General features: G+C 38.4%; 1 protein-coding gene across 1 annotated transcript in view; it reads right to left on the bottom strand.

Annotated features, from left to right (window-relative positions):
- The window catches only part of LRP1B (LDL receptor related protein 1B), a 1,292,938-nt gene that overhangs the window by 424,514 nt on the left and 841,787 nt on the right, over nucleotides 1-26,637 (bottom strand). Inside the window, exons 28-31 of the mRNA XM_074967293.1 lie at nucleotides 14,918-15,049; nucleotides 13,237-13,464; nucleotides 8,769-8,943; nucleotides 8,110-8,204 (exon numbers count right to left, since the gene is read on the bottom strand). Coding sequence (XP_074823394.1) covers nucleotides 8,110-8,204; nucleotides 8,769-8,943; nucleotides 13,237-13,464; nucleotides 14,918-15,049 — 630 coding nt within the window. The remainder of the gene's footprint in view (nucleotides 1-8,109; nucleotides 8,205-8,768; nucleotides 8,944-13,236; nucleotides 13,465-14,917; nucleotides 15,050-26,637) is intronic.

A 26,637-nucleotide genomic window follows, 5' to 3' on the forward strand; every position in this document is an offset into this window, starting at 1 on the left:
ATTTGATGTGAAAATATATGCTAAAATGTTGGTGGACAGAACAGGAATTGGAGGGTATGGTTTGATAAAGAGACCAATAATATAAGGGTGGGAGTGAGGGGGTAGCACACCTCACAGGTAGCAGAAATAAGATGGTCCTGCAGCAGCAGTTTCTATTGACTCTCAGAAAGTTAATTTTCAGTATAATCAAATGGAAATATGAGTTGGTTCTGGTGATGTTTGTCTCCCATGACACAGAAGAAAGATGATGCCAAACCAAGCCTAGATCTTGGACAAAGCCACTGTCAGCCAGAAATTTGCTGAGTTTCTGCAGATGACAGCTCCTGAAGAATCTTCAGGAACACAGACTCAGGTCTATAGGGAAGTCCCTGAACATTCAAATATCCCTTTGGTAAATCCTCTAATGTTCTGCCTAAGGGACTTGGAGTGTTACCCCAATAGCCAGGGGGGATGGTAGTTCTCCTACTCACCTCCATTATTAGTTTCCCCATGAAAGTCTCTTGTCAAAAATGCATAGCTAGAGACTTTAGCTGTCTGTCAGAGGCTATTTTCTACCAGGGAGATGCTACTCCAAAACCAATAAACAATTCATGTGGGGTGCTCAAAAAGAACTTTGAAGGGCAGGAACAGAACCCAGATCACAAGTCCCAGTCTAGGGTCTTTACCACAAGACCAACTATCCTCTCATAGCCTTCTTTCTCCCACACTCCTGCTTCTCTAAGAAAGCATTCAGTCACAGCTTCTCTCACAGTTCAGCCAGAACCTGCAACATTTGGCTGTAAGAGAGTGTGACATGACATTGTGAGTACCTCCTGATACCAGACGTGTCAGTGAAGCATCTCTGACCATATTTCCTTGGCTCATCTGGTTTTAGTCTTGTTTAGTATATTATCTCTTGTGTTCAGAAATTGTGTCTTCCTGTGCCTGTGGAAGGAGTTTAGTGTATTGTAGGAACATATCAGGTCCCTGGTGATTCTCTTACACCTGTCAGTAGCCTTTCATACCACACACAATGAGGTGCTGATGACAGGGCTGCATACTATATCAACAGTAAACAGTTATGTTGAATTCGATCCATCTTTCTTTCCTTCAGAAGACTCAGAGAGAAGGTTAAGATGATTTTTTAATTATGAGAAGTGCCACATGATTCCTATTCTATCATCTCTCCTGTTCAATGCCTATATGAAACTACTGGGGGAATATAAGGAGATGATTTAGTGTATAGTGTTATAAGTATGCTAATAGAAAAGGAGGACTTGTGGCACCTCAGAGACTAACAAATTTATTTGAGCATAAGCTTTCATGAGCTACAGCTCACTTAGTATGCTAATGGCTCTCAGTTGTGTCTCCATTTCTTTAGATCTAGACAGAACAGTGGTTCGACTTGCACAATCTACCAGAGATCACATATTGGATGATCCCCCCAGTGTTTTGATTCAACTGATATAAAGACAGAGGTAATTGTGATGAGTTGGAGAAACAAGAGTTGCAGGAGATAAGAGTTAATTTTGGCTTCTTTGATAGAGGCATTTGCTTTATTTTTACTACCAATATTCATAATCTGAGGACCTAATGGTTCCTTCCTAATGGTTCTGAGTGTTCATAGTGGCCAATATCCCCCCGCTTTTACTTTTGCTTTCTCTTTCTCCATTTTTCTTCTTCAGTAGAATTGGAAGGTATCTGTATTATTTGTAATATTTTCTACACCTGCCACTCCCAATCCTCAGCAGAATAACCCAAGGAGGAGGGCAGCATTGGTAATGCTACCTGTTCCTCTTGGGGATTGAATTTCCCCCTCTGGTATAGCTGTACCCACAAATAAATACAAAACTTGAATTTCTACAATGACGCTCCACACCACACACACACTATTTAATGTGTGGTGTACCACAAAACCCTTTCAATGGAAAATGCTTCAATTTGGAAACGAGAATATTTTGGATTTCTGCATGTGTGCATTATCCCGATTAAGGAGGACACTCTTTGGCAATCTTTACAGCAACTTTCTTAGGTAAGATGATTCTGGAGATCTAGTAAACAGGAAAGAAAAGGGAACATTTGTAATCTAATTTAAAACCAATTTTATGTATGAAAACCAACCATATGGATCAATTTAATTATGCCTCCATCCTGGTGAAATATTGTTTGGAAGAATGTTTGCCACTCCTCCACCAATCTGCACTTCTATGCAACTTGAACCCACCATCTTTTAGGCCAGTGTTTCCCAGACTTGGAATGCCGCTTGTTCAGAGAAAGCCCCTGACGGGCCCAACCAGTTTGTTTACCTGCCGCGTCCGCAGGTTTGGTCGATTGCGGCTCCCACTGGCTGCGGTTCGTCCTTCGACCTGCGCCACTTCCCACAGCCCCCATTGGCCGGGCACAGCGAACCGTGGCCAGTGGGAGCCGTGATCGGCCAAACCTGCGGACGCAGCAGGTAAACAAACTGGCCGGGCCCACCAGGGGCTTTCCCTGAACAAGCGGTGTCCCAAGTTTGGGAAACACTGCTTTAGGCAATAAATTCAAGAAGTTTTTTGTAAACTAAATACCCCTATGGTAATCCATTCACACATGAGTTTATCATTTTCTGGACATTCTGTCCTCTTAACATTCTAATGATGGTCTTAATGGTTGTACACATAAACAACTGATTGAAATTGAAATTAGAATAAATTAATAATTACAGCAGGTGGCAAAATTGGAGAGGGGATTTCTATATTGGATATATTGGACTGACAAATGCAAGTTTGATTTTAATATATTTGGACATATATTTGCCTGGTGTGAATTTTGATTTAAATATGAAAATAGCTCCAATTAGTAAATTTAAATCCAAGTGTAAACAGCTCTGAGTACTTAGTACAACTGAAACCAAGCAATAAATAGTAATTGGGAATGTTTAGTTTAACAACGGATTGCTTGGAATGCTGCTTTCTTCTTAAAAGAAACAAAGTTATTCAGCCAAAACTGCCTGAAGGCTTCAGTTACTCACTCTGTAGCAGTACAAACTCATAAAATGCAAGTTTACCGTTTTGATAAGATTATGATAAACTTCTCTTTCAAGAATGTTGCACACACAGTTTCGAAGACAAGCCAGCAACATAAGCCAGTCTATTACTGGGTCTTCTTTTCACCAAATAAAAACAACTCCAGTGAATCTGCACATAAAATATGTTCAAATAGTAACAGAAAGAACCAGACAAAACAAAAGAATATTTCTGAGCATTGCTGCAATTCAGAGTTCCATTCAGGATGTTACAAAGGCTTTTCTCTGACTTAACCAAAAGTTTCAGAACTCTTGTAAGGAAGCCAGGTTTTGTGAAATTACAGCCCAGTTTTAAAATTAATTCTCATTATAATTGCTCAATGGCTACTAGCTAGGAGGGGAAGGGACGGTGTCCCTAGCCTCTGTTTGCCAGAAGCTGGGAATGGGCAACAAGGAATGGGTCACCTGATGATTACCTGTTTGTTCATTCCCTCTAGGGCACCTGACATTGGCCGCTGTTGGAAGACAGGATATTGGGCTAGATGTGACCCAGTATGGCCATTCTTATGTTCCGTATGCTAATTCTTTACTTCTTGGAACAAATCATTCTAGAGCACTGTAATGGGGGCCCTCACCCTTGGTGCACCCTGCAGTGGTCCCATGCAGTGCTAAAATTAAGTTTCTGCCTGAGTTTCCCCTACTGGGCACCCAGTAAATCCAATAAGGCTTATGTATACTGAACTGAGTACCTTCAGCGATCCAGTTTATATAATCTAAAGGCAGAGAATTACATAAATAGGCCTCCGCCCCAGTACCCTCGCTGGAGGGGGGGAGAGACTCAGTTAACTGTAGTCTATTAACCCCACTTATGTCCATGTCTCATACAAGTGAGGCCTTGTTGACCCAGAACCCTCTTCCGGAGTCCAGGCCTCTGTCATTAGCTGGGAAAGGGTCTCTCCTCTTGAGTCTTGGTCCCCACAGGGGTCAAACAGTGATAACCCTTCCTCAGAACAGCACACAATTCCTTTGATTTGGGGCTCACATGCTACCTAGTAAAGTCCTTTGATGGTTTTGCTGAGCCTTGGCATTCATAGTTCTTCCCTTTCAGAGCCTCCCCCACCTAGGAGCATTCTTCCATGGCTTCCTTTCCTGGTGAACTCCCTGAGAAGTCCTCCCTTTGGAATCTTTGTCTTTCTGTATTCTGGGGACTGTTCCTCTGCCCAGGAAGCTCTTTTCTCTAGAAGACCCCACTGGAAGTAGCTTCCTAGCTAGCTCCCCTGGGGAATTCTTTCCCCAGGTACTTCCTCCCTGTGTTCTCTCCTGCCTGAGGCCACATCCTGTTATAAGACCCAGCTGTTCCTGAACTATTTAACTACTGCCCAGGTACACAGGCAATCAGTTATCCCCAGGTGGATCTGGGTTGGCTCTTTTTGTAGCAGAGCTTGTCACCGGCAAGCTGACAACATGACCACCCTCAAGGGCCAGCTAACCTGTAACAAGCACACAAGAGAATACTAGCTAGTACTAAGTAATGCGCAGGAGTTGGTTCAAGAAGTAACTATAGTTGAGCCAGTGAGTAATAATGAACCTAAATAATTACGCTCAACATCCTAGAGAGAAATATACAAAATAACTAGTGTAGTGAAATGAACTTTTGAAAGAGGGATTTTTTTAAAAAAAACTGAGGATGCTAGACAAAGATTCTAAAGTCAAAAATAAAGAAATTGAAATTTTCTGCTTGGTTCCACCCTCATTTCCAGAAAGGCATTACTCTAATGTGTGGCAAGCCTCATCCCCAACTCAGCTCTACTGTTCTGCTCAGCCACTCTTCCTGTTACTGTCAATTTACAGTTGCTCTGTTGAGGCCCTTCTTCTCTCTAGTCATACAAGCTTGGCTTCCTTTGCTCCACTCCCATTCAGCTAGCACCACTGATTCTCTCTTGCAATTTAAAATACTAATGCACCTGACACCATTCAGCTCATACCCAACATTCCATGTTGTCTTTGTCCAGTGAACATGGAAATTGCATTTTATGTTGTTTTTTTGTATATTTTTTTTCTCATTTACCAAGACCTATGCTGTCCTTGTCTTCTCTCTTCACAACCATATCCTGATTTCCAAGAAACATGCTACTATTGTAAAAAGTACATTATAGGGAGTATGACAGCAAACCCCATATTAAAGGTGCCTAACACTTTGTACCTTAAAAAGGTTCTTGAGACCACTTTTTACTCTGAAATGTTGTAGGGGGAAAACTCCTAGGATTGGAGGGGTGCCTTTTTCTGGCATTGTGAAAATCCACACAGATTTGGCAGTTATAAGATGCTTAAAATCACCATTTTCCTCCTGTGACTTTAGTAGTACAGCTTGTTTCTGGTAGCATGCTACAGACCCTTCACATTCTATAACACTGCACACATGCTTCACCATTTTGCTTCAGCATTTGATACAGAAATGCATGGGCAACATTCATTCTCACATTCACCAACTTTCAGGTGCATGTCTCCACAACCTTAATAACATTCTTCCAATGTTATATGTGCATATAATTTTTATTCTAAGTTATGTTTCCCTCTTTTGCTATATGTTGTTTTCCTGCTGTAATGGTCTTGCACTAACACATCCAATTATAGTTTAATCACTAGCATGATCCTACATGCCCATTGATAACACAAAGAGTTAATTTATTCATTCTAGATTAGTCTGTTATATATCTGTTATTGTTAGGTTACTAATAAAATATTTGGAGGGTTATTACTAAGAAAATGTTTCCCACAGTAGCTCACCCAGGACCTTATTATTTAACTAAGCACTGTCAACAGCAGTGGTTCTCAACCAGAAGTATGCATACCAGAGGTCTTGCTTAGATATTTCTAAGCTTTTCTAGATATTTGCTTAGTTTTACAACAGGCTACATAAAAATCACTAGCGAAGTCCTTACAAACTAAAATTTCATACAGACAATGACTTGTTTACACTGTTCTATATACTATACACTGAAATGTAAGTACAATATTTATATTCCAATTGATTTATTTTACAGTTACATGGTGAAAATGAGAAAGTAAGTAATTTTTCAGTAACAGCGTGCTGTGACACTTTTGTAGTTTTTTGTCTGATTTTGTAAGCAAGTAGTTTTTAAGTGAGGTGAAACTTAGGGGTAATGCAAGACAAATGAGACTCCTGATTTGTTGTGTGGAAAAGTTGAGAGCCACTGGTCTGCAGGACATCTATCAGAAACTATTCCGATAACACTATGCCATTAAATGTTCTAAAATGTTCCTCAACTAAGGTTATTTCACTACTGAATGCACATGTGAAAATTCTCAAAAAACAAACAAAAAAATCAAACCAGTTACAAAAGATAATTAACCTAAATTAAGCCAAAGTTGTCAGACTGATGGTTGAGGTGGAGACTGATTTTGACCAACGTAGAGTAAATCTTTGTAACATTGGGGCTGCAGATGTGGCAATACTGCTATACATCCAGCAGGGGGAGTATACCACTTTGCTTTCACCCACACATGCAGTTTAGCTTGCTTTGCGCCTTCGTTGAATACAAATTGCCTTTTTGCATGTCTTCTCAAGAAGGCCATATGACCCTATGATCATTTTCACAGTCAATGTAAAGTGTTCTGCACAATTCAGATAAACACTGAAGAAACTGCTGTAGTCCACATTTAGTCCACCTTTATAAGGTTGCAATCAAATAGTATCCTAATCTTGCATATTTATTCCCTTTCTATTTTTTATTATCTTGTATACCATAGCAGATTTAGCTCTTGAACTTACCTTTTTCTCTCCAAGTGCATAATTTATCTCTGTGTCTCATGACACAGGTGAAACTATACAAGTGTGAGGGTAAAGGCTTGTTGAATATTTTCCATAGGAGGTTTATTCTCTGGATTGTGCAGTAAGATTTATTCCAGGATTTGGCAATAAAGTGCCTGAACTGAATCATCTCTAATTTATATTCTTAAAACGTAAAAGGTATCAAAAGAGAAATACCAAAGATTGGTTTCAGAATGAAAAGCACTTTGCATTTGCTTTAATGCCAATTTAATTATTTCAGTAATTTGTTCTCTTGCTTACTTTGCATATTCATGCTTACTAAATATGATACCATAAAACAATATGTGATAAAAACACTCTAATTATAAGACTTATGTTCAAAAAGACAAAATGAATAATGGGATGTTTAAACACCCAGAAGAAATGAAATCACCAGAAAGAAAACAGAATGACCACCATCACACAAGATAGGAATAAAACATGATAGCAGATAATTTTGTCAAAAAGAGTCATAATGTTAATAGTTTCTCAGATACTATATCCTAGCTAATATATCAACAGTATTAAAAATAAATGTTAACATATTACATCAATGGCACACATTAAGCAACATTAACATTTAGTAAAAAGCAGTTATATGTAGTACATTTACTTCTATTTCTATCCTTTTCTATGAACTAAAATTTAAGGGGCAAATTCTCTTTCATCAAAAAGATGCGATTCTGAGCAGAGCTGTGGGCCACTTCCCTACCATTTCACACAGCACCAGAAAAGCGGCTCTACTATTGAACACCACCTCTTCAGGGGGAACAAATGGGAGGGATTCATGAATTCACATATCCAACACCTTTACTTCTGAAATCGGTGCAGGCAACCCTCTAGAGATATGTTCCAGACTGAGCATCGAGGGGTTGTGAGCCTCATGCTTGGGTTCCCCATATCTTTCCTTCCTATACCCATGACAGAAACACACCCATTAAACTATATTCAAAGACTTCCAAGGGTCTTTGTTGGATCCAAGAATATGCCTCTTGGATATTAATTTCAACGTCAGCCTATATACTATTAATTACAGTCCTTTATGCAGTTCATACAGTTATAACAAATCTACTCTAACTCCCATTGACTCCAATGGACAGTGAACTCTGTCCAAATGCCTTAAAAGGATTAAATACAATAATGACACATACATGTATATTGCATATTCTATATTACTATATTTCTATATTACTGATACATACTACATGAAACACAGCACTTTAAATATCACATAAAATAATTTCATTATTAAAACAATTTTAAATAAAAAGGAATAGCATAAAGCAATATTTACCAACTGGGTCTTTTTGATTCTGAAAGAGTATTTTGCTGTTACTGCCATCCATGTTTGCCATATTAATTGTGTTCCCATCAGTCCAGTAAAGCTTCCTTAACAAGAAACAAGACTGATTGAAAATTTGGTTTCATATACGCCATGTTCTAAATGTGTCTGTTTTGAAAAGATGATCAAATGAATAATACATACAATGTTGTGACAGTATGAATGGCTGTACTACCTAGTTCATAAGGTTTGTTATAAAAGTCTTCTGTATTCAGTGCAAGAAATTCTGTACAAAAGTTCTGAAGCACATGCATTTAGTACAAATAAAATAGACATCAGCAAGTTTAGCACCTGTACTTATGCTTTTTCCCTAAGTTTAGACAAATGGTTGTTTGTGTGCACGCACGTACACACACAGACTTTTCTTTTCTCTTGCTTGCCTGCAATTATATAAGGCATGTTAATAAAATGTCAGAAATAATTGTAATAACATCTATCTGTATTATTAAGACTGAGAAAATGAGTTGTCAAATCCAAGTTGTTCAATTTTTTTCTTAGTAGTCCTAAAAATAAAAGCAAGTACTGAAAAGCCACCATACATAGTGACAAATACAAGGAATCTTTCCATATATTTTATGAAATCCCACCCGTTAAGAATAATCATACTTTACCCCCTGACAGGGTGCACTGCAAGACACTGGGGTTTATCGATTCCATGGATGATTGAGGTTTTCAAAGAACCATCTAAATGTGCCACATTAATTTGAGTTTCATCAAACTCCGAGCTAATCCAGTACAAATTTCGTGACACCCAATCCACTGCAAGGCCTCTAATACTCTGAATATCTGCAAAATGTGAAAGAGCAAATTAAAAGTGAATATAGGTTGTTCATTTGGTTTCCTTTCCAAATAAATTATTTTCTGTTTTAGGGGAAATAATTTATATTTTAATTTGTTAGCAAAATTGTTCAAGATTGCAATCTCATTCACTTATCAACCATTGTTAAAGCATGAATAATTGTTAATGTTCTGATGAGCCAGATGAAAGCCTACAGCAACAATTAACACTGAAATTGCACTACACAGTCAATAATTCTCAGCAAACACTGAGGAGTAAAAAATAGACATCAATCGTATTATCCAAGGATAATAACCAACTATAAACTGTATAACTGTTAGTGCATTTTCCAGTTTAGGGGGAAAACATTATTTGTTTGGTTTTAATACCTCTGCAACAGGTGTGCTGTTTAAAAAGCGTCAGTTTGACAAACATGATTTGGAAAAAAATCACCCTCCCTTAATAGGTTCAGAAATTAATTTCTATTTTTAAAGTTAATGTATACAAAATCAATCATGATGTGTGATGAAACCTCATGCTCACTCTGAGGGGGATGATGGTTCATAGGCAGGCTGTTAAAAGGCCTCCTCAAACAATGAGCCCAACTGCACTGATTGATTCCATGGGAGTCCAGCACGGTTCCAGAAGTGGTGTTTCTCCCTACTTTCTCAGCATCAAGGAGCTCCCTGGCACCAACAATACAGATTCAGTCTCACTGGTCAGCACCAGAGCCAAAGAAAGCACTAAGGATGACTCCAAACCTGAGGGCTCCATGGCACCAGTAATGTAGGAAGATAGATACAGCATTGCCAGTGTTGTAGTACCTAATTCCAGAACAGGACTCCAACTAGGATCTTGAAAAAGGTGCTGGTCCCTGTAATGAAGGCTTCACCTTGCTCCCTCTGTGGGACTTAAAAGCCAAGGATGGCATACTATGTGGCCCTGTACAGAACAAAGGCCTTGAACCTGGACCACATCCAAAGTTCTTACAGCGTCCTTCCTGAGACAAGCCAGCACCAAAGTCTACTATTTTTTTTTACAGGTTCAGACACAAAAGCCTAGTAAACCAAGCACCAAACTGGGAATGACTACGCTCAAGTTAGATGAGACACTGGATATGAACATCAAAGTCAGGAAAATTATAGAGGCAAGAGACACACTTCTAGAATCCATATGTTTCAAGGTCTTACTTGGCCATGATGCCAGAGCTATCATTATCAATCTAAAAACTACTATTGAAAAAAAAAAACCCTAAATCAATGCATACCCATAAAAAGGTATATTAGAGAAATCTGATGAAAGACCAGAGGTCCAGGGGCAGCACAGTTCTTCTGTCCACAACTGACTGAGAAAGAGAAGGGACTAAGGCAAGTGGAGCCACAAGGCACTCTTATCACCTTGTTCCAAATGTTTGAAGCTACTCATATGGCCCAATATCACAGCTTTCCGGTAGGCGCTGAAACTCTGCAGTATGAGTCCTCTTTGCCCACAAGCAGGAATATGCAGAAAATACTTTAAAGTAAAACTGATTCTTGGTGTCCCTCCAAGATTTTGACAAGATGAGATTGCTAAACTGGCTATATGCTTGGAATCCTTGTGCATTCAACCTTTTTGCTTTATTTCTGACATCAAAGAGCATATGCAGCTGATTTAAAGCCATGTTCTGGCATTATAGATTTTGCAAGCTTTTTTATTCAGGTCAAATTGCATCTGGTCTACAAAGGAAAGGTAATCTGCAATATGAACTGTAGCCACTGCCGAAGACAGAGAGATATAAAGAGAAAGACAATACATTACTCATCAAATTCATTGACAAGTTTTGCATTTTTGTATTAAATAGTTTATACAACAACTCAATTTTTTCTGGCATTCAGCCACTTTTGCTGATAAACTCTTTTTTTCTAGAAGAGTTCCAGCACCTCAGTTCAGGTCCAACATACAGAACTGAGAGTCTGTGTGGTTTTTGATCTGGCCACTGTTGACTCCATCACCGGATTCATGAAGACAGTGGGAAACAGAGCAACATTCTCCCTACAACATATACATGAGCGAACTTAGCAACATCCAAAATTAAATGAAAATGCTGCAATTTCTTCACCAGTTGATCCAGAAAATAATACAAGTACACAGCAGGCATATTGCAAAGGAGAGCATGGTCTTTCTACTTGTCAGAATTTGTCTTTGGGATTGTCTGGAGACAGGGCCGGCTCCGGGCACCAGTGAAGGAAGCAGGTGCCTGGGGCGGCCAATAGAGAGGGGCGGCACTTCCTGAGTTATTGGGATGGCACGTCCAGGTCTTCGGCGACAATTCGGCGGCGGGTCCTTCATTCCCTCTTTTCCTCTTCGGCGGCAATTCGGCGGCAGCTCAATCGGGTTTTTCTTTTTTCTTTTTTCTTCGCCGCTTGGGGTGGCAAAAAACCTGAAGCTGGCTCTGTCTGGAGAGGAGCTAAAGAAAAGCCTTCAATATTACTTATTTGATCATAAAAATTAGAAAAGGTAGAACCCTCAACGAAGTGCTATTATCCTTGTACTGTTCTTGTTTGGATTTTGCCTCTGAGGAGTCAACCATCACTTGAGTTTCCAAATAGATACATATTCCTACAGAAAGTCCTCATTAGACTGGCCCTCCTGATTTCAAGCAGGTGGTTTGGAATGATGTGTTCATACAGAGGAGAGGAGACCTGCTGCTGAACAGGAGACCTGCTATTCCCAGTACAGGAATTGACACTGGTTGCACCAAAACTGCCAATGAAGCCAACAAATGGAGTAACATCAGTACTGGTGAATATTGGTGCTGAGTAGGTGGAGACAGCAGAGTTCAGAACCCAGAGCCAATGCAGTCTCTGCATCCACAGTGCTGATGATTCACAACAGCACGGTGCAATCTACTTATGTGCTATCAAATCTGAAAATATTTCTGTTGTTGCCTCCTGGAATGTACGAGCTTTGTGTAACACAAACAGGAATCAAATGCTGAGAATTTAGTGACTGGAACTTCTCAAGGCGAGCAGAGTGCTCTTCAGGGCCAATACCTCACTTAGGTGGGGGGGCGGGGAGAAACATGTCACCCTTCAGTACTAGAAGGATGGCACACAAGAATGGAGGGCACTGATACCTCAACTCAGCTCAGGACAGCCCTACATCTTTGTGAGGAGAATTATTTGCAGGATGGCAGGGGAACCATCAGTCTAGGCTTTCCCTGGACCTGCACCAGAGTGGTTGATGTCAAAATGCTTGATGCTCCCCACTGGAGATCAACTTTTGTGAAGCACAGCGAGCCCAGTAAGCATTAGGAATATCAGTATTTCTAAAGAAGGATATTGGTGTTTCTACAGAAAGATGAGGAGTACAACTGAGGATGCATTATGCACCTAGCCAATCATGATTCTTTTCTGGACAAATGACTTAGTAGTTGTTCATGTACACACTTACGTGATCTAAGAAAAATAGTGTCTTTTTATCAGTTTCCTTTGTCTACTGTCATAAGAAGAGCTGGCCAATAATGAAAACAGAGAAAAACCAATACAGCATTGAAGCATCAATCAGCCAGAAAACTGACACAGGCCAAGTGTAATGGAAGGAAACAGGATCAAAAGGTTGCACTCCTCAACAATGAATGTTCATTGTTGAGGAGTGCAAACTTTTGATCCAATCAGTTGAAGCCTGGACACACTGGAAGAAAGTATCAGGTATATTAATCATGATGATATCACAAACATTCTAAAGCCCATATATAGTACAGTGCTTGAAGATGTAAACTATGCAGGCATCACCCCAAGGTTACTGCCACTTTGTATTTTTTGTATTTGAAATTCGGGTTGTGGTTCACAAAATATATCTGAGTGGGGACAATTAGGCAAGAACAATGGTCCAGGGGGAGCTCATCTTTTCTGCCCAAAGTCAGTGTAACTGACCATGAAATGGAGCATAAAAATGCATGAAATGTAAAGCTATTTTCAGTACACTATTTTTTTCCTGCTTTTTGTTTTTAATTTTCTCCTTTCTAACTTTTCTAGGAAGGCAGCATTTGTTCTGTTAGATAAAACAAATTTAAATTTTTAATAAATATTATATATCCCAGCTAAATCTTAATTATATTTGAAAGCATATATGTTTTATGGTCTTACTAAACTAGTATTGGCCTATTAATAAACATTATTATTCTGCTCCAATTTTCTGTAATCCATTTAAAATACAAATCACAAAAAATGTGGACAAATTTAAATATTCCATAGTTAGTACACATGCATATTTATTATAATGAATGACTACTACTTTTAAATAAACATCATGTTGTTCACCTCTTGAGATAACTGTTTCCAAACCAGTGCCATTAATAAAAGCACGCTTGATGGTTTGTGTTTTTACATCAGTCCAGTACAAGCGTTCCTCTGCTGAATCAAAATCTATGACAGTGACATCATCAATGTCAGGGACTGTGAAGGCAGTGATGAAGTTGAAGTATGGATTCTCTATATCCACACCTCTTATTTCTGAACGTCTTGCATAAAGAAGAAATTTCTTCATTTCTGTACAAAAAAAGGAAAATATTTTGTTCCTTAATTACAAATGACTGGATTCAGAGTTATCGCCTAAATATTATTTTACAAATTTTAAGCAAAGTTTGTATCAATGATGTAAGAACAATATCTTGTATGCAATCTGTGGATAAAATGTGTAGCAAGCTACTATAGAGAAGTAATACGTATTAATTTACACATATTTAAAATCTTTTCTTAATCGATTATATCAATGTAGTCTTGCAGGATTCCAAAGAAAGAACAGACTGGAAGTAGTATTTTAAAACGATTAGCTCCCTGAGGCCAGGTCTATAGTACAAACTTACATCAGTATTACTATGTCACTCGGGGGTATGAAAACCCCTAAGTGATGCAGTTATACTGACCTAATCCTGGTGTAGACAGCACTATGTCGATGAGAGGACTTCTCCCGTCAACATAGTTAGCGCCTCTTGCAGAGGAGAATTAATTATGCCAATGGGAGCTTTTTAAGTGTAGACCTGCCCTAAGTGTTATAGTAATCTAGTTCTTTATTTGCATATCTTTGTAATACCAAATGGCATTTGAAATCTCAGGAAAATCACTGAAGTACATCAGGAAAGAATTACAAATAGAAGTAGTTACAAGAAGCTCTCCAATGTCTGCACTGATTACAAATAGATGAGACAGAAGCATGGGGAGAACAAAGAAGGGGCCCATTGTTCAGCTGAATCCACTTACAAAATACATAATAATAATGTTAATATATGATACATGAATAGAATATATCAAGGACAAAACAGAACCTGTTTTCCTTGTCTCTAAACTACTTAAAATGTTTTAGAGAAATGCGTCAGTGTACGAATTGCAGAGGTAAATTTTGTTTTCTTTAACACATTTTGGTATAGCAAAATATTATTCTAGAGATTTCCTATTTAGGTACTGCAAAGAAGAGTGCATTAAAAGCTTTTACAAATAATGAACACAATTATTTGACATTTCTGGGGCTATTATAAAGCTTTGCTTATAATCTTTATACACACACACACACGCCCCCTGCAAAGCTAGCTGTTTTATGCGTGTTCTTCATTTTAGTTCTTAATCCCCCAAAATTATGCTAAGACGACTTCAGAAGAAGAGCAGGTAGAGATTAAAGCTATTAAGTATTTTTTATGTCATCATTTTCTGATGCTGCACTTTACACTTATAAATCTTCCTGTACTACAGAGATAAGTTCTACTAACACACGACATACATAAGCAACAGAAAAAATGAACGTTTATAAATATCAAAGTTCCACACACTGCATATATTAGAATAATTTATCCGCTCTCAAAAAAGTAGGTGTACCTTCAAAATTATCACTAAAAAGCACTGTACAGACCATTTTTAAGATTATTAAGCCCTATTCTGTCCAGTTTAAAATTTTAATGCTAATAAAATCAGAGAAAATTTGGTTCCCAAGAAAAAATAAGAAACTTACCATAACAGGTTTTCTTGTCTAGGGACAATTTCATCAGATGAGGGCATGTACATGCAGCACTTCTATTGTGATTGATCAGACACATATGAGAACACGGACCTCTGCCATTGTTAGCAGCACAAGGATTAGGAGCTGGAATTATATAATGAGATATTAATACTGGATAGAATAAAGAGTTTAAATAAAAACAACTTCCTGGGGCCAGGAATCAATCTTCCATCAATGCGCAGAGAATGTAACCATACAACTCCTTTTAATGTCATTTATGTCATGGTGTTTATCGACGTCTATCATAAATGATTACAAAGCACTTTACATACATAAATAGAGATCAATTCATCCATTGCTGAAAACAACACAAAAAATATTGGGGAAAGAAACAGCCAACCAAGGTACATAAGCAACACCACCACACAGACATAGACACACACACACACACACAGACACACACACACACACACACAGAGGAAGGGAAGGGAACAACAACCTCTTCAACTGAAATTGCAAAGAAAATGGTAAACAGCAGGAGGAGGAATTTGGTCTGAATACAGGGTTTAAAACCAGGTATATTTGTAATATATACATAAGGTTTTAATGACTGAATATCTTCAAGGTTTTTATAAAATCCTACTGTACAATGCAGGAAAATGCTCTTTTATTTCTTAAAACAATCAGCATCAAGAAATATTTTCCAAGAAAAAAAGATGTCTTCAATATATTTAAAGTAATGAGATCCATAACACTCTGAAAATATCATTTTTTTCAAAAATCTATATACTCCTTTTTGAAAAATAAAAAGGTAGACCTATTAAATAAATAAATACACTATAAGAAATATGGAAAGTATGAAACATCACTAAAGAAAACCTAAAGGCGCCCAAGTTCTGTCATAAAATGGTGAAAGTTCTCAGGTGCTCAGCCAATTACTTTTTCCCCCCTCAGTAGCTGCCATCTTGTGCTCCAGAATCTTAAGCTTTTGTTTAAAGGGACAATAAAAAGGTCTCTAGCTCTTATCATTGTAGAAAACATTCATAATGTACCACCGATGTAAATTAATACTGTCATGTATGCCTACGTCAGCAGAAAGGATCAGGAATAGTCAGCATGGATTCACCAAGGGAAACTCATGCCTGACTAATCTAATTGCCTTCTATGATGAGATAACTGGCTCTGTGGATGAGGGAAAAGCAGTGGACGTGTTGTTCCTTGACTTTAGCAAAGCTTTTGACAGAGTCTCCCACAGTATTCTTGCCAGCAAGTTAAAGAAGTATGGGCTGGATGAATGGACTATAAGGTGGATAGAAAGCTGGCTAGATTGTCGGGCTCAACAGGTAGTGATCAATGGCTCCATGTCTAGTTGGCAACCGGTATCAAGTGGAGTGCCTCAAGGGTCGGTCCTCAGGCCGGTTTTGTTCAATATCTTCATTAATGATCTGGAGAATGGCGTGGATTGCACCCTCAGCAAGTTTGATGATGACACTAAACTGGGAGGAGAGGTAGATACGCTGGAGGGTAGGGATAGGATACAGAGGGACCTAGACAAATTAGAGGATTGGGCCAAAAGAAATCTGATGAGGTTCAACAAGGACAAGTGCAGAGTTCGCACTTAGGATGGAAGAATCCCACGCACTGCTACAGACTAGGGACCGAACGGCTAGGCAGCAGTTCTGCAGAAAAGGACCTAAGGGTTACAGTGGACGAGAAGCTGGATATGAGTCAACAGTGTGCCCTTGTTGCCAAGAAGGCCAATGGCATTTTGGGATGTATAAGTAGGGGCATTGCCAGCAGATCGAGGGACGTGATCGTTCCCCTCTATTCAACATTGGTGAGGCCTCATCTGGAGTACTGTGTCCAGTTTTGGGCCCCACACTACAAGAAGGATGTGGAAAAATTGGAAAGTGTCCAGCGGAGGGCAACAAAAATGATTAGGGGGCTGGAACACATGACTTATGAGGAGAGGCTGAAGGAACTGAGATTGTTTAGTCTGCGGAAGTGAAGAATGAGCGGGGATTTGATAGCTGCTTTCAACTACCTGAAAGGGGGCTCAAAGAGGATGGATCTAGACTGTTCTCAGTGGTAGCAGATGACAGAACGAGGAGTAATGGTCTCAAGTTGCAGTGGAGGAGGTTTAGGTTGGATATTAGGAAAAACTTTTTCACAAGGAGGATGGTGAAACACTGGAATGCATTACCTAGGGAGGTTGTGAAATCTCCTTCCTTAGATGTTTTTAAGGTCAGGCTTGACAAAGGCCTGGCTGGGATGATTTAGTTGGGGATTGCTCCTGCTTTGAACAGGGGACTGGACTAGATGACCTCCTGAGGTCCCTTCCAACCCTGATATTCTATGAAAGCCTGACATAACAGTGAAAAGATGTGAACTGCGTCTATTGAACTGTGTCAGTGAAAGGGTGTGAACTATGTCTTACTACGGTACTAAATCTGTAGTCCAATTATGATGATTTAAAAGTGAACAATTGACTATTTCACTGGTGATCGAAGCACATAAAAGAAGGATGATCATATTATGAAGATCTGTATAGTCACTTGTGATTGTAAACCACAACTTAGGCTGCAAGCTGTGTTTAGGAAACTACTGATAGTTTCCCCCCCACTCAATTTGACCTCTCTGCATACCAGCACTGTAGCTGCTGAAAAGCTTTGTCACATATTTGCAAAAATGCCAAATGTTTTATATTATTTTCAGGGGTCTCCTAAGCCAATCCTAGTTTAAAGAGAAAGTACCTCAAATAATATCAATTCTGAATTCAAATAACATAATTCACTGTAGATTACATTATTGCTAAGTAGACTTTTCACAGGTAACACAATTCAAGAAATCATCACTCTTTTCAAAATAAACTTAAACAGCCCTTTGGTTCAAATAATGTTGCGTGGATGTAAACAGCTGCCAAAAGAAATTGCTTGCAGTGAGCAAGTTTTGTTGGTCCTAACCCCCCCAGAAATTATGCTACATATTATAGACCATCTATTGGCACCTTAACTATTTACATGTATATAGATATAGAGATTTCCAAAACAGCATATCCTAGGACAATGCAGGGTTTTTGTGACAGAACACACCCCTGTATTCACACCCTACATAGTATTGTAATAATCTTTGTACAAAGCATGACCTTTAAGGTATTATTTGAAAACTCATGCTTTGCTGGTCAGTATTTGATGGTAAAATGTGTGTGGCAACATTGTATGCGAGCTATAAGATTCCCTTGTATGGTGTTATTAACACGTTTCAAACCCACAGCCCTGCCCAAACAGAAGTTGGCAAAAAGGTCTGTCCTAAACAAAGGAATGTGTGCTCTGGTAAATTTGCATTTAAGCAGTCAACTGAGTCATCAAGCATAAAGGGAAGACAAAGGAAGTTTAAACAGGTGAAAAAAACAGCAGGGAATGTCCTTTCATATAGACTCTTTGGCTCCTGGTTCTTAGCTGGGAATGTTTTTCAGTGAATAAAAAGGAGGGACAAACATCCCAAGGAATCCCCTCTCATTCTTTCTGCCCATTCACTGCACCTGAAGAGGCAAAGGAAGTACTCCCCATCCAGGTCCCAGTTCTCCTGCCCAAGGGATGGGATTTAATTGCTGGAGATCCCAGATTTGAGCTGGGAAGAAGGGCAGCTGAGTCTTCTTTCTCCAAGGAATTTAGGATCTATTTTAGGACTTGAGTGGGAACATGGAGCCCCTTAAGGGTTTTTCTTTCTGGTCTTATTCTGTCCCAGCACTTACCACTGGCATGACTTGCTGAACATCCTTCTCATCATTGGCATCTCTCCCCTCTCTGCTCTTCATCTCTAGATCAGGCTTTTGTGTGTTGGAGTTGCAGCTTCTTGGGGTGGGAGGCACCCAACATTCCTGTCCAGCTCAGAGTCCCATGCCCTAGCAGTGCAAGTGTTGGCTGGCTGAGAATAGGCAGGGAACAGTTCACAAATAGACCACTGCTTGGATTTAGTTTGGTGTTTATGTGACAGTTTTGCCATGTCTGTAGGGCGCAGTGGCAGAGGGTGGGGAAAGACATTGGCAGGGAGGTGCTGTACTGCTGACTCTGGGAGGCTGAGACCATGCCACTGCTAAATAATGGATCCAAGAGAAGAGGAAGAAAGAAGACTGCTCACTGCTGCCTGGAAAAACAGGTGAAATAGCAAGCCGGTAAAAAAAGTCAGGAGCAAAGTGAACCACCTCTTGATTGCTGCAGTGGAGACAGCAGATCTGGCTGCAGGCCAGACAAGGGCTTGTGGCTAGCAGGGGCTGCGCTACAGCTTTTAACTGACTCTGGAAACTGCAGAGAGGAGGGAAATAGCTCACACAGAACTGAGGGAGATACTGGGTTGAAGACTGGAACTTCCCCTTCATAAAGTAAGGAATTATGTGGGAACCAACCCAGTATCATATTACTACCAAAGGATGCCTTTGTGGAGGTATAGAAACTTACTTTGCAAATCTTCCTCAGGTTAGGCTCATCACTTTGAGGCCCAGGTATTTTTTAGCCGGGAGGATTTGAGAAGGGTGCAATTGGCATGGGTACACCAAATGCTTTATATACAATCTTTAGAGCCCAGAAAGGACCATTATACGTCACAGCCTTTTAAAGGATTGCTAAGAGTTAGAGCAAAATGAAGGGATAATTATTTCCCAGGAACTATGGAAAGATGAACTTACCTTGAACAGAAACGTTTCTGGAGCTATAAGAATAACATTTTCTTTACACTGACAGCTGTGTGGTTTTTGTATGAGTAGAACTACTAATTCCAAAACCTGCCTTTCAGAGATACTGGCAGTTAGAAAGGCCAGCCAGGGGCTTGTATAAATCTGTCATGCTGGTCAACCCTGACAATATTCAGATGGAGAATTGGATATGCCTACCAAAGGAACACTATTAGAGCTTGTACCCATGTTTCTTTGGTGTTTGGTTGTAGGACTCCAATCAACCATTCTGGAGAAACTCTAGTGTAGTTGAGATCATCAGAACTTTGTGATTATTATAAGAATTATATTTATATTACGGTAGCATCTACAAGCCTACTGTGCTGAGTATTGTACAAACAAAGAGGTAGTCCCTGCTTCTAAAAGCTTTTTGTTTCCCCTCACACCAGAATTTAAAATTTGACAAGATCAATGACTGAAATTTCCTGCTTGACTTCTGTCTAGATAAGAAAAAGCATCAGAGAATCCTCCTGAACTATGCTTCTCTTCTGAGAAGTTGGATTGGTTTGCCTGGGTTGTTATCAGTGTTTCTGCTCCAGATGAAGGAGTCCCTGCTTCAAGAGATCTGACATTTTCAGGGGTGCAATGTGAGTTTCTTGGCTATTGTGCAAGCCCAAAGTGCCTTACAGGGACGGTGTAAGGGTTACTGGCAAAAGATACGTGACTATGCCTATTAGCGCTTGTTACATGAAACTTATTTTTAAAAAGACATTAGGTTTGTGTATTATTTTCCTCTCATAGTATCACTAAAGAACCAAATTAAAGGGTTTGGAGGCCTTAAACAATGCATTTTCATACTTTAATATATGTTAAAATTTCTATTAAATTTAACCTTAACTCTAAATCTCCTAGGTTTTCAATGCTTTTTGGGGGGAAGGGGGAGTAGATAATTACACCATCCCTGTCATTGTTTGGTCTTAAGCTATCGATGCATATTCTCAAGTTTTACTCCAGTTTAATATTTATTTAAGTCAGGGAATGATTACAACAAATACATCAACCTTAAAGTACATTGATTGTTTACAGTGCCTAAACATGTGTGTATTTGTCTATCTTTAAGAGCCCACATTTTTAATGTTGGTTTAAATCTTTATTTGAATACATCATACACCACAATAGCTTGAGAAATAACTAGGTATTTCCACACAAAGTGCACATTTAAGTAGCAATGGCCACTTACAAAGGACTTTTGTATGCAACATACCAACATCTCAATAGTAAATTTTGCTTGTGTTATAACATTTCCATGAAATATTGTTACCATCTTTGCTACTCTAGTAGTCACTGGTCTACACTAAAATGTGTAAGTTTTCATTAACCTTTAGTCCTTTTTTAAAAAAAATTATCCCATAAGATTTCTGGCTCTTATAAATAGACTCATTCAGGCTAGAAGAGATTCTCAGTCCAGAAAACTACATGATGGAGTAATGATTTCATGATTGCTAAACTTCCTAACATGTGAGTGTCAAACATAACTTTCATTATATTTCTTGCTGATGTTAGTGAGTGTGGATATTATTATAGATAAAGCCATGATTCTGCAAACACTTATCTAAAAGCTTAATTTTAAGCATGTGAGTAGTCCCATTGAAGTTAAAGTTAAGCACATGCGTAACTTGCAGGATTGGGGACTAAGTGTCTGTGACACTGTCTCCCTCTAGTAACTGGCTGAGAGAGGTTAAGAATTTGATACCATATTAACCTACAGCTAACTTGAGTTACTTCTTTAACTCAGATGCCACTGGTTTATGTTTTAGTGCTGTGGGTCCTGAGTTCTATACTCATTGACTACTGGACATGGATTCATTACAAAAATGCCAAAATGTGGATAATCTGGGGCTACGTCATGTTCTTGAAAATTATATTTATGTGCTGATTTTTCCTCCTTGATTCTGTTTGAACATTTTACATTTTTGTTTATACTCTTTCTCTGAAAATATCTGATAAATATAATCACACTAATAATGAAATAATTTTAAAATGAGTCTATTTAATCTCCATTATATATATAATTCAAAGTCATACGGTTCCTAATTTTAAAATAATTAGAAGCGGAGAGCCATTTATATATTTGCATAGTTTTAAAGGCCGACCACAATGAGAAACAGTTTCAAACCTGCTCCCTATTTAGTTTAAACGAATATAAACAAGTACTTCTTCACACAATGCACAGCCAACCAGTGGAACTCATTGCCAGGGGATATTGTGAAGGCCAAAAGTACAGTTGGGTTCAAAAAAGAATCAGATAAGTTCATGGAGGATAGGTCCATCAGTGGCTATTAGCCAAGATGGTCAGGATGCAACCTCATGCTCCAGGTGTCCCTAAACTGTTGATTGCAAGAAGCTGGAACTGTAAGACAGGAGATGGATCACTCAGTAACTGTCCTATTCTCTCAATTCCTTCTGAAGCACTGACCACTGTTGGAAGACAGGATACTGGGCTAGATGGAACACTGGTCTGACCCAGCACAGCCATTTTTATGCCATATTCTAAACTATACTACTAATAATAGGTTTATGTTTCTGACTTGTGCTCTTCCCAGTTACCTATGCGAGTTTTTCAAATGATGAAATACAGTCCGTCACCACCCACCTCTTCCTTTCACTTTATCGTGTAATAAAGTGCATGGAATTTCAACATCAGTCACTCTCATGGCAACGGTTTGATGTAACAATTAGAGAATTATTTCACTGTAGAATCAAGCAGGAACAGCAGAGCTGTGATGAAGACAATTCTAATTCAAATATGTATCTTATAAAACAGAAAAGGGAACAATGAAAGTTACTGACAAAATAGATTACTTTTATATAAATGATATTGTTTTCATGGTTGCTCAAGTATGAAAGTGCCTTTTAAAAGTGTGATTTTAAAGTATAACCTTGAATAGGGAAAGAATGGATAACTCAGCATGTTTTCAGTTTTCCAAGGATTCAGAGCTTTAAGAGTTTAGAAAACTTGACAGTACTGGCCCCATTTTTCAGGGGAAAAAATACACTCCCCACAAAAAAAAAAAACAGAACGTTACATAAAAAGTAATATTTGGGGGAAAAATCACTCTGAATATATCTTAGCAAAACTAAGTTTGAAAATATTCAGACTTTGTTGTCTAAAGTTAGATACCTGGTCCCAATCTAGCTATTTTAACATCAATGGAATCCTTTCTATTTATTTACTTTTATTTATGGCAAGCCACATAGCAAACCTGTTCCCAGTCCATACCAGAACAAACTTTCTATTTTAATGTCTCCTCTTCTCCAGTATTCCAAAAAGACAATACAGATAAAGATATAACAAGACTGAAGCCAAACATTCTGTTGTCTTTGTGGTGTCAAAGGTTCTTGACACTGAAATTTTCAGCTTTTAGAAAGTGATACAATAAACTAAAAATATTGCAAGACATCTTGAAAAGCAATGGCATAATACATAGATTAATAGAGTTTAAGACCAGAAGGGATCATTAGATCATGAAGTCTGACCTCCTCTATTTCACAGGACATTACATTTTGCCCAGTTATTTATGTACTGAGACCAATAACTTGTGTCTGATTGAAGCATAACTTGTGTTTGGCTAATGCGTGTCTTCCAGAAAGGCATCCAGTCTTGACATGAAGACATAAAGCGCTAGAGAATCTACCACTTCCCCGGTTGTTTGTACAAATGGTTAATAACCTTCACTGTTAAAAATGTGTGCCTAATTTCTAATTTGTCTGGCTTCAGCTTCCAAGCACTGGTTCTTGTTATGCCTTTCTCCCTGAGATGAAAGAGTCTGTTAGTAACCAATATTTTCTCCATAGGAAGGTACTTACTTATCAATCATTGCTCAATCTTTCTTTCATAAACTAAACAGATTAAGCACTCTCTTTAAATCTGTCACCGTAAGACATTTTTTCCAATGCTCAAATAATTTTAAACAGCTTTTTTTACATCCTCTCCAATTTTTCAACATCCTTTAAAAATGTGCACACCAGGACTAAGTGCAGCATTTCAGTATCAATCCAGAGTACAGAGATAAAATCATCTTCCTACTCTTTCCCACTACCCTGTTTATAGATCCAAGGATCACATTTGCTCTTTTTTTGGCATAGCATCAGGGCCTATGTTCAATTACTTGTCCACCATTACCCCTATTTTTCCAGAGTTGCTGTTTTCTAGTATACAGTGCTCCATCCTGCATTTCAAGTTCCTAGATGTATTCACTGATCAAAAGCAAAACTCAAACCTTTGAAAACCAGGAAATGTAGAATTAAGGTGCACACCAACGCAACCTTAACTCTGTCCCTCTGGAGATATTAACAACCACAGAGAATTATCTCATGCACTCCAGTTGCATTCATTGTGTTAGATGTACTATTGAATGGGTCGGGCACTAGCTGAAACTGTTTGGCAGAGCTGTGACTGTGATATAAGGTGATATGAGGGGTCCCAGCTCCTAGGGAAGGAGATAGACTCTCTCTGCCCTCACCACATATGTGACCAAAGTAAAGAGGTGGATGTGCACCTTGAGATACCCAATATACCTCATATTACATTGTAGGTAATATCATAGTGATGTCCATGGTCATCTTCTCATGGGGATTGTCAGCAGTGAGGTGGGACATGAGTGGCCTGCGGGTTTAATGATCAGTAAGTAAAAATACAATGTTACATGGCAAACTCTGCTTTAGGATGAAGGTGTTGTAAAATTTAGGGTGTGAGGTTGTTTCTGTAGAAAAAAATGTGATTATGAATTAAAGACGCTCATAATGCAGATACACAAGAAAAACAATTTAAGGTTCCACAGGCAACCTTAATTCTGGCATTTCCTAAACTTGTGAGTACTTGACTTAGAAACTGTAATGTTCTTTTAATGCAGCTTTTTGTGTGTATGTAATACATACCACTAAAGTTTCAGGCATAGTGCCATATACCCTAATGTGGTGCAGTCACTTTGTACTGCACTAGCACCGTAAATTGACCCTAAAACCAACATAATTAGCCCAGGGGATCTCTCAAGTGCAAGAGTGATTCACTAGTAGCATACAGCCCGCACAGGTACTCTTATGATCTTCCTTTTCTCTGATGCTGTCATAAAAGAAAAGAGGGCAAAGCCAAAGGAAAAGGACGTGGCCAAGATCTCCCTACTCCATTCTGATCCCCCTGTGGTTTTTGGCCCATTTGGTTTTCAGCAGAAGTAATTAACATGATACTCAATAAGGGGAAATAAAAAGGTGAGGAGAATATTTGTGGAAGAAACTTCCAGCACCAGTTAAAAATATTTTAAAGTATCAGTACTATTTAGAAGACACATAACTGATGGACTAAAATAGTGCAAAATTAACAGTTTTGAACCTAAAGAAGTTCAGAAGCTTGGTTTCAGTTCAAATAAGCCAAAATAATTTCAGATGTTCAACCAAAACACATTTTAGGTCTTTTGACAGCTCAGGGTTTCAAACTTCTGTTTTTCTTTTGACAATAAGATCCTTCCAACTACTGCTGCAACAATTGCCTTAAAGTGATTGACTCCCTTTCTTCCCCACTGAATACAACGACTACACTCAACTTTCAGACTTATGTCCCCTCAGCCCTGCACAGTATCTAGTCACTATTCTTCCTCCACCTAATATATTAAATTTCTCTTGCATCTTTTCGTATCAACAGTTGTGATGCCGAAATCTATGGCATTCAGTGTATTCTGGATCAGCTCTGACTTCAAGGAACACATTGAGTATATACAATAAGAAAACAGTTAGCATAGGTGTGAATGCAAAACCTGATGAAATGTTGCAATGGTTTTTTTAACAGCATATGGGCAAAAGCAGATGGACTTGTTGAAGAGAGGAAGGAATAATTTGTTTTATTTATATATTCTCTATTACCTAATTCTTAGAAAAAATATAATAACAACTGGAGTGGTAGGAAAGAGTTTTAAATAAAGGGTAGTCAGGTGTCAAGATGAAATTGTAACAAAATACCCTCAACAGAGGACGCCACACTTCAAGTTCTTCAGTTATTCCTGGGTCCTGTATAGATTTTAGCAATTACAAGCAACATTCTTAGGACCATCTTTTCTATATTGCATATAGCAAGAATGCAAGTTAGAAAATTTAGAACTGAAAAAAATGGAGCTCTGTCAGGCGTATCATATTATCCCATATTGTTCAGGCAAACATTAGCTTACTAAATGTTGTTCATTCTATTAAAAAAAATCCTAATAGTTTCTCACAAGCAGGTTAAGACAGCTATAAGATGAATTTTAAACATTTATTCCTATAATTTAAATATATTTTTCTAGATAATAATAATGCATATATTTTCATAATGGCAGATTGTGAACCCATTATGTGTATTGGTGAGCACTTACTCCCACTAATATCAGTGGTTCTATTTACAGGAGCAAGTGCCCACCACTGTGAATAAGAAGTTCAAGGTCTGGTGGTAATTTCTTCCAGAACTACAAACAATTATACTGATGATTCGCTTTTACTGAATTAATGCAAACTGAATTACATTCATTGTAATTCTGTCCTCAGGAACACAGTTTTTAACATGTGCTTTCATTTTTCATAAGTAGGTGTAATACTTCACCGAGGCAGATAAACAGGGCAGATAGTTCGATGATTATTATGTATCTAGTGATCCTGATAATGTATTTGTTTAAAATGGATCATTGTCAAAACTTAAAACAACCGATATTTAATTTAACCAATGACAAGGCCTGTCCACAAGCTGACTTTTATGAAAGTACATGAAGGTTTTCGTACTAGCAGACAACACTTCAATTGTTTTTAGAAAACCAAAATGGAAAGTATTAGACATACATTGTGAGCTAAATTTCATATTGACAAAGCAAAAGAAAATTCAAACCAGAAAGTGATACTCAAATTAAGGAATTTTCATTTAATTCTTCCCCTCCACCAAACAAACAAAAAAGTGACATTCGAACATTGTGACCTCCACCAAGTTTTTTCTTGTTATCCATTCCACAACTCAATTCAGATGTTTCTTGGGACATCAGAAAAGTAG

The sequence above is a fragment of the Natator depressus genome, chromosome 11 (assembly GCF_965152275.1).
Source record: "Natator depressus isolate rNatDep1 chromosome 11, rNatDep2.hap1, whole genome shotgun sequence".
Taxonomy (NCBI): Eukaryota; Metazoa; Chordata; order Testudines; family Cheloniidae; genus Natator; species Natator depressus.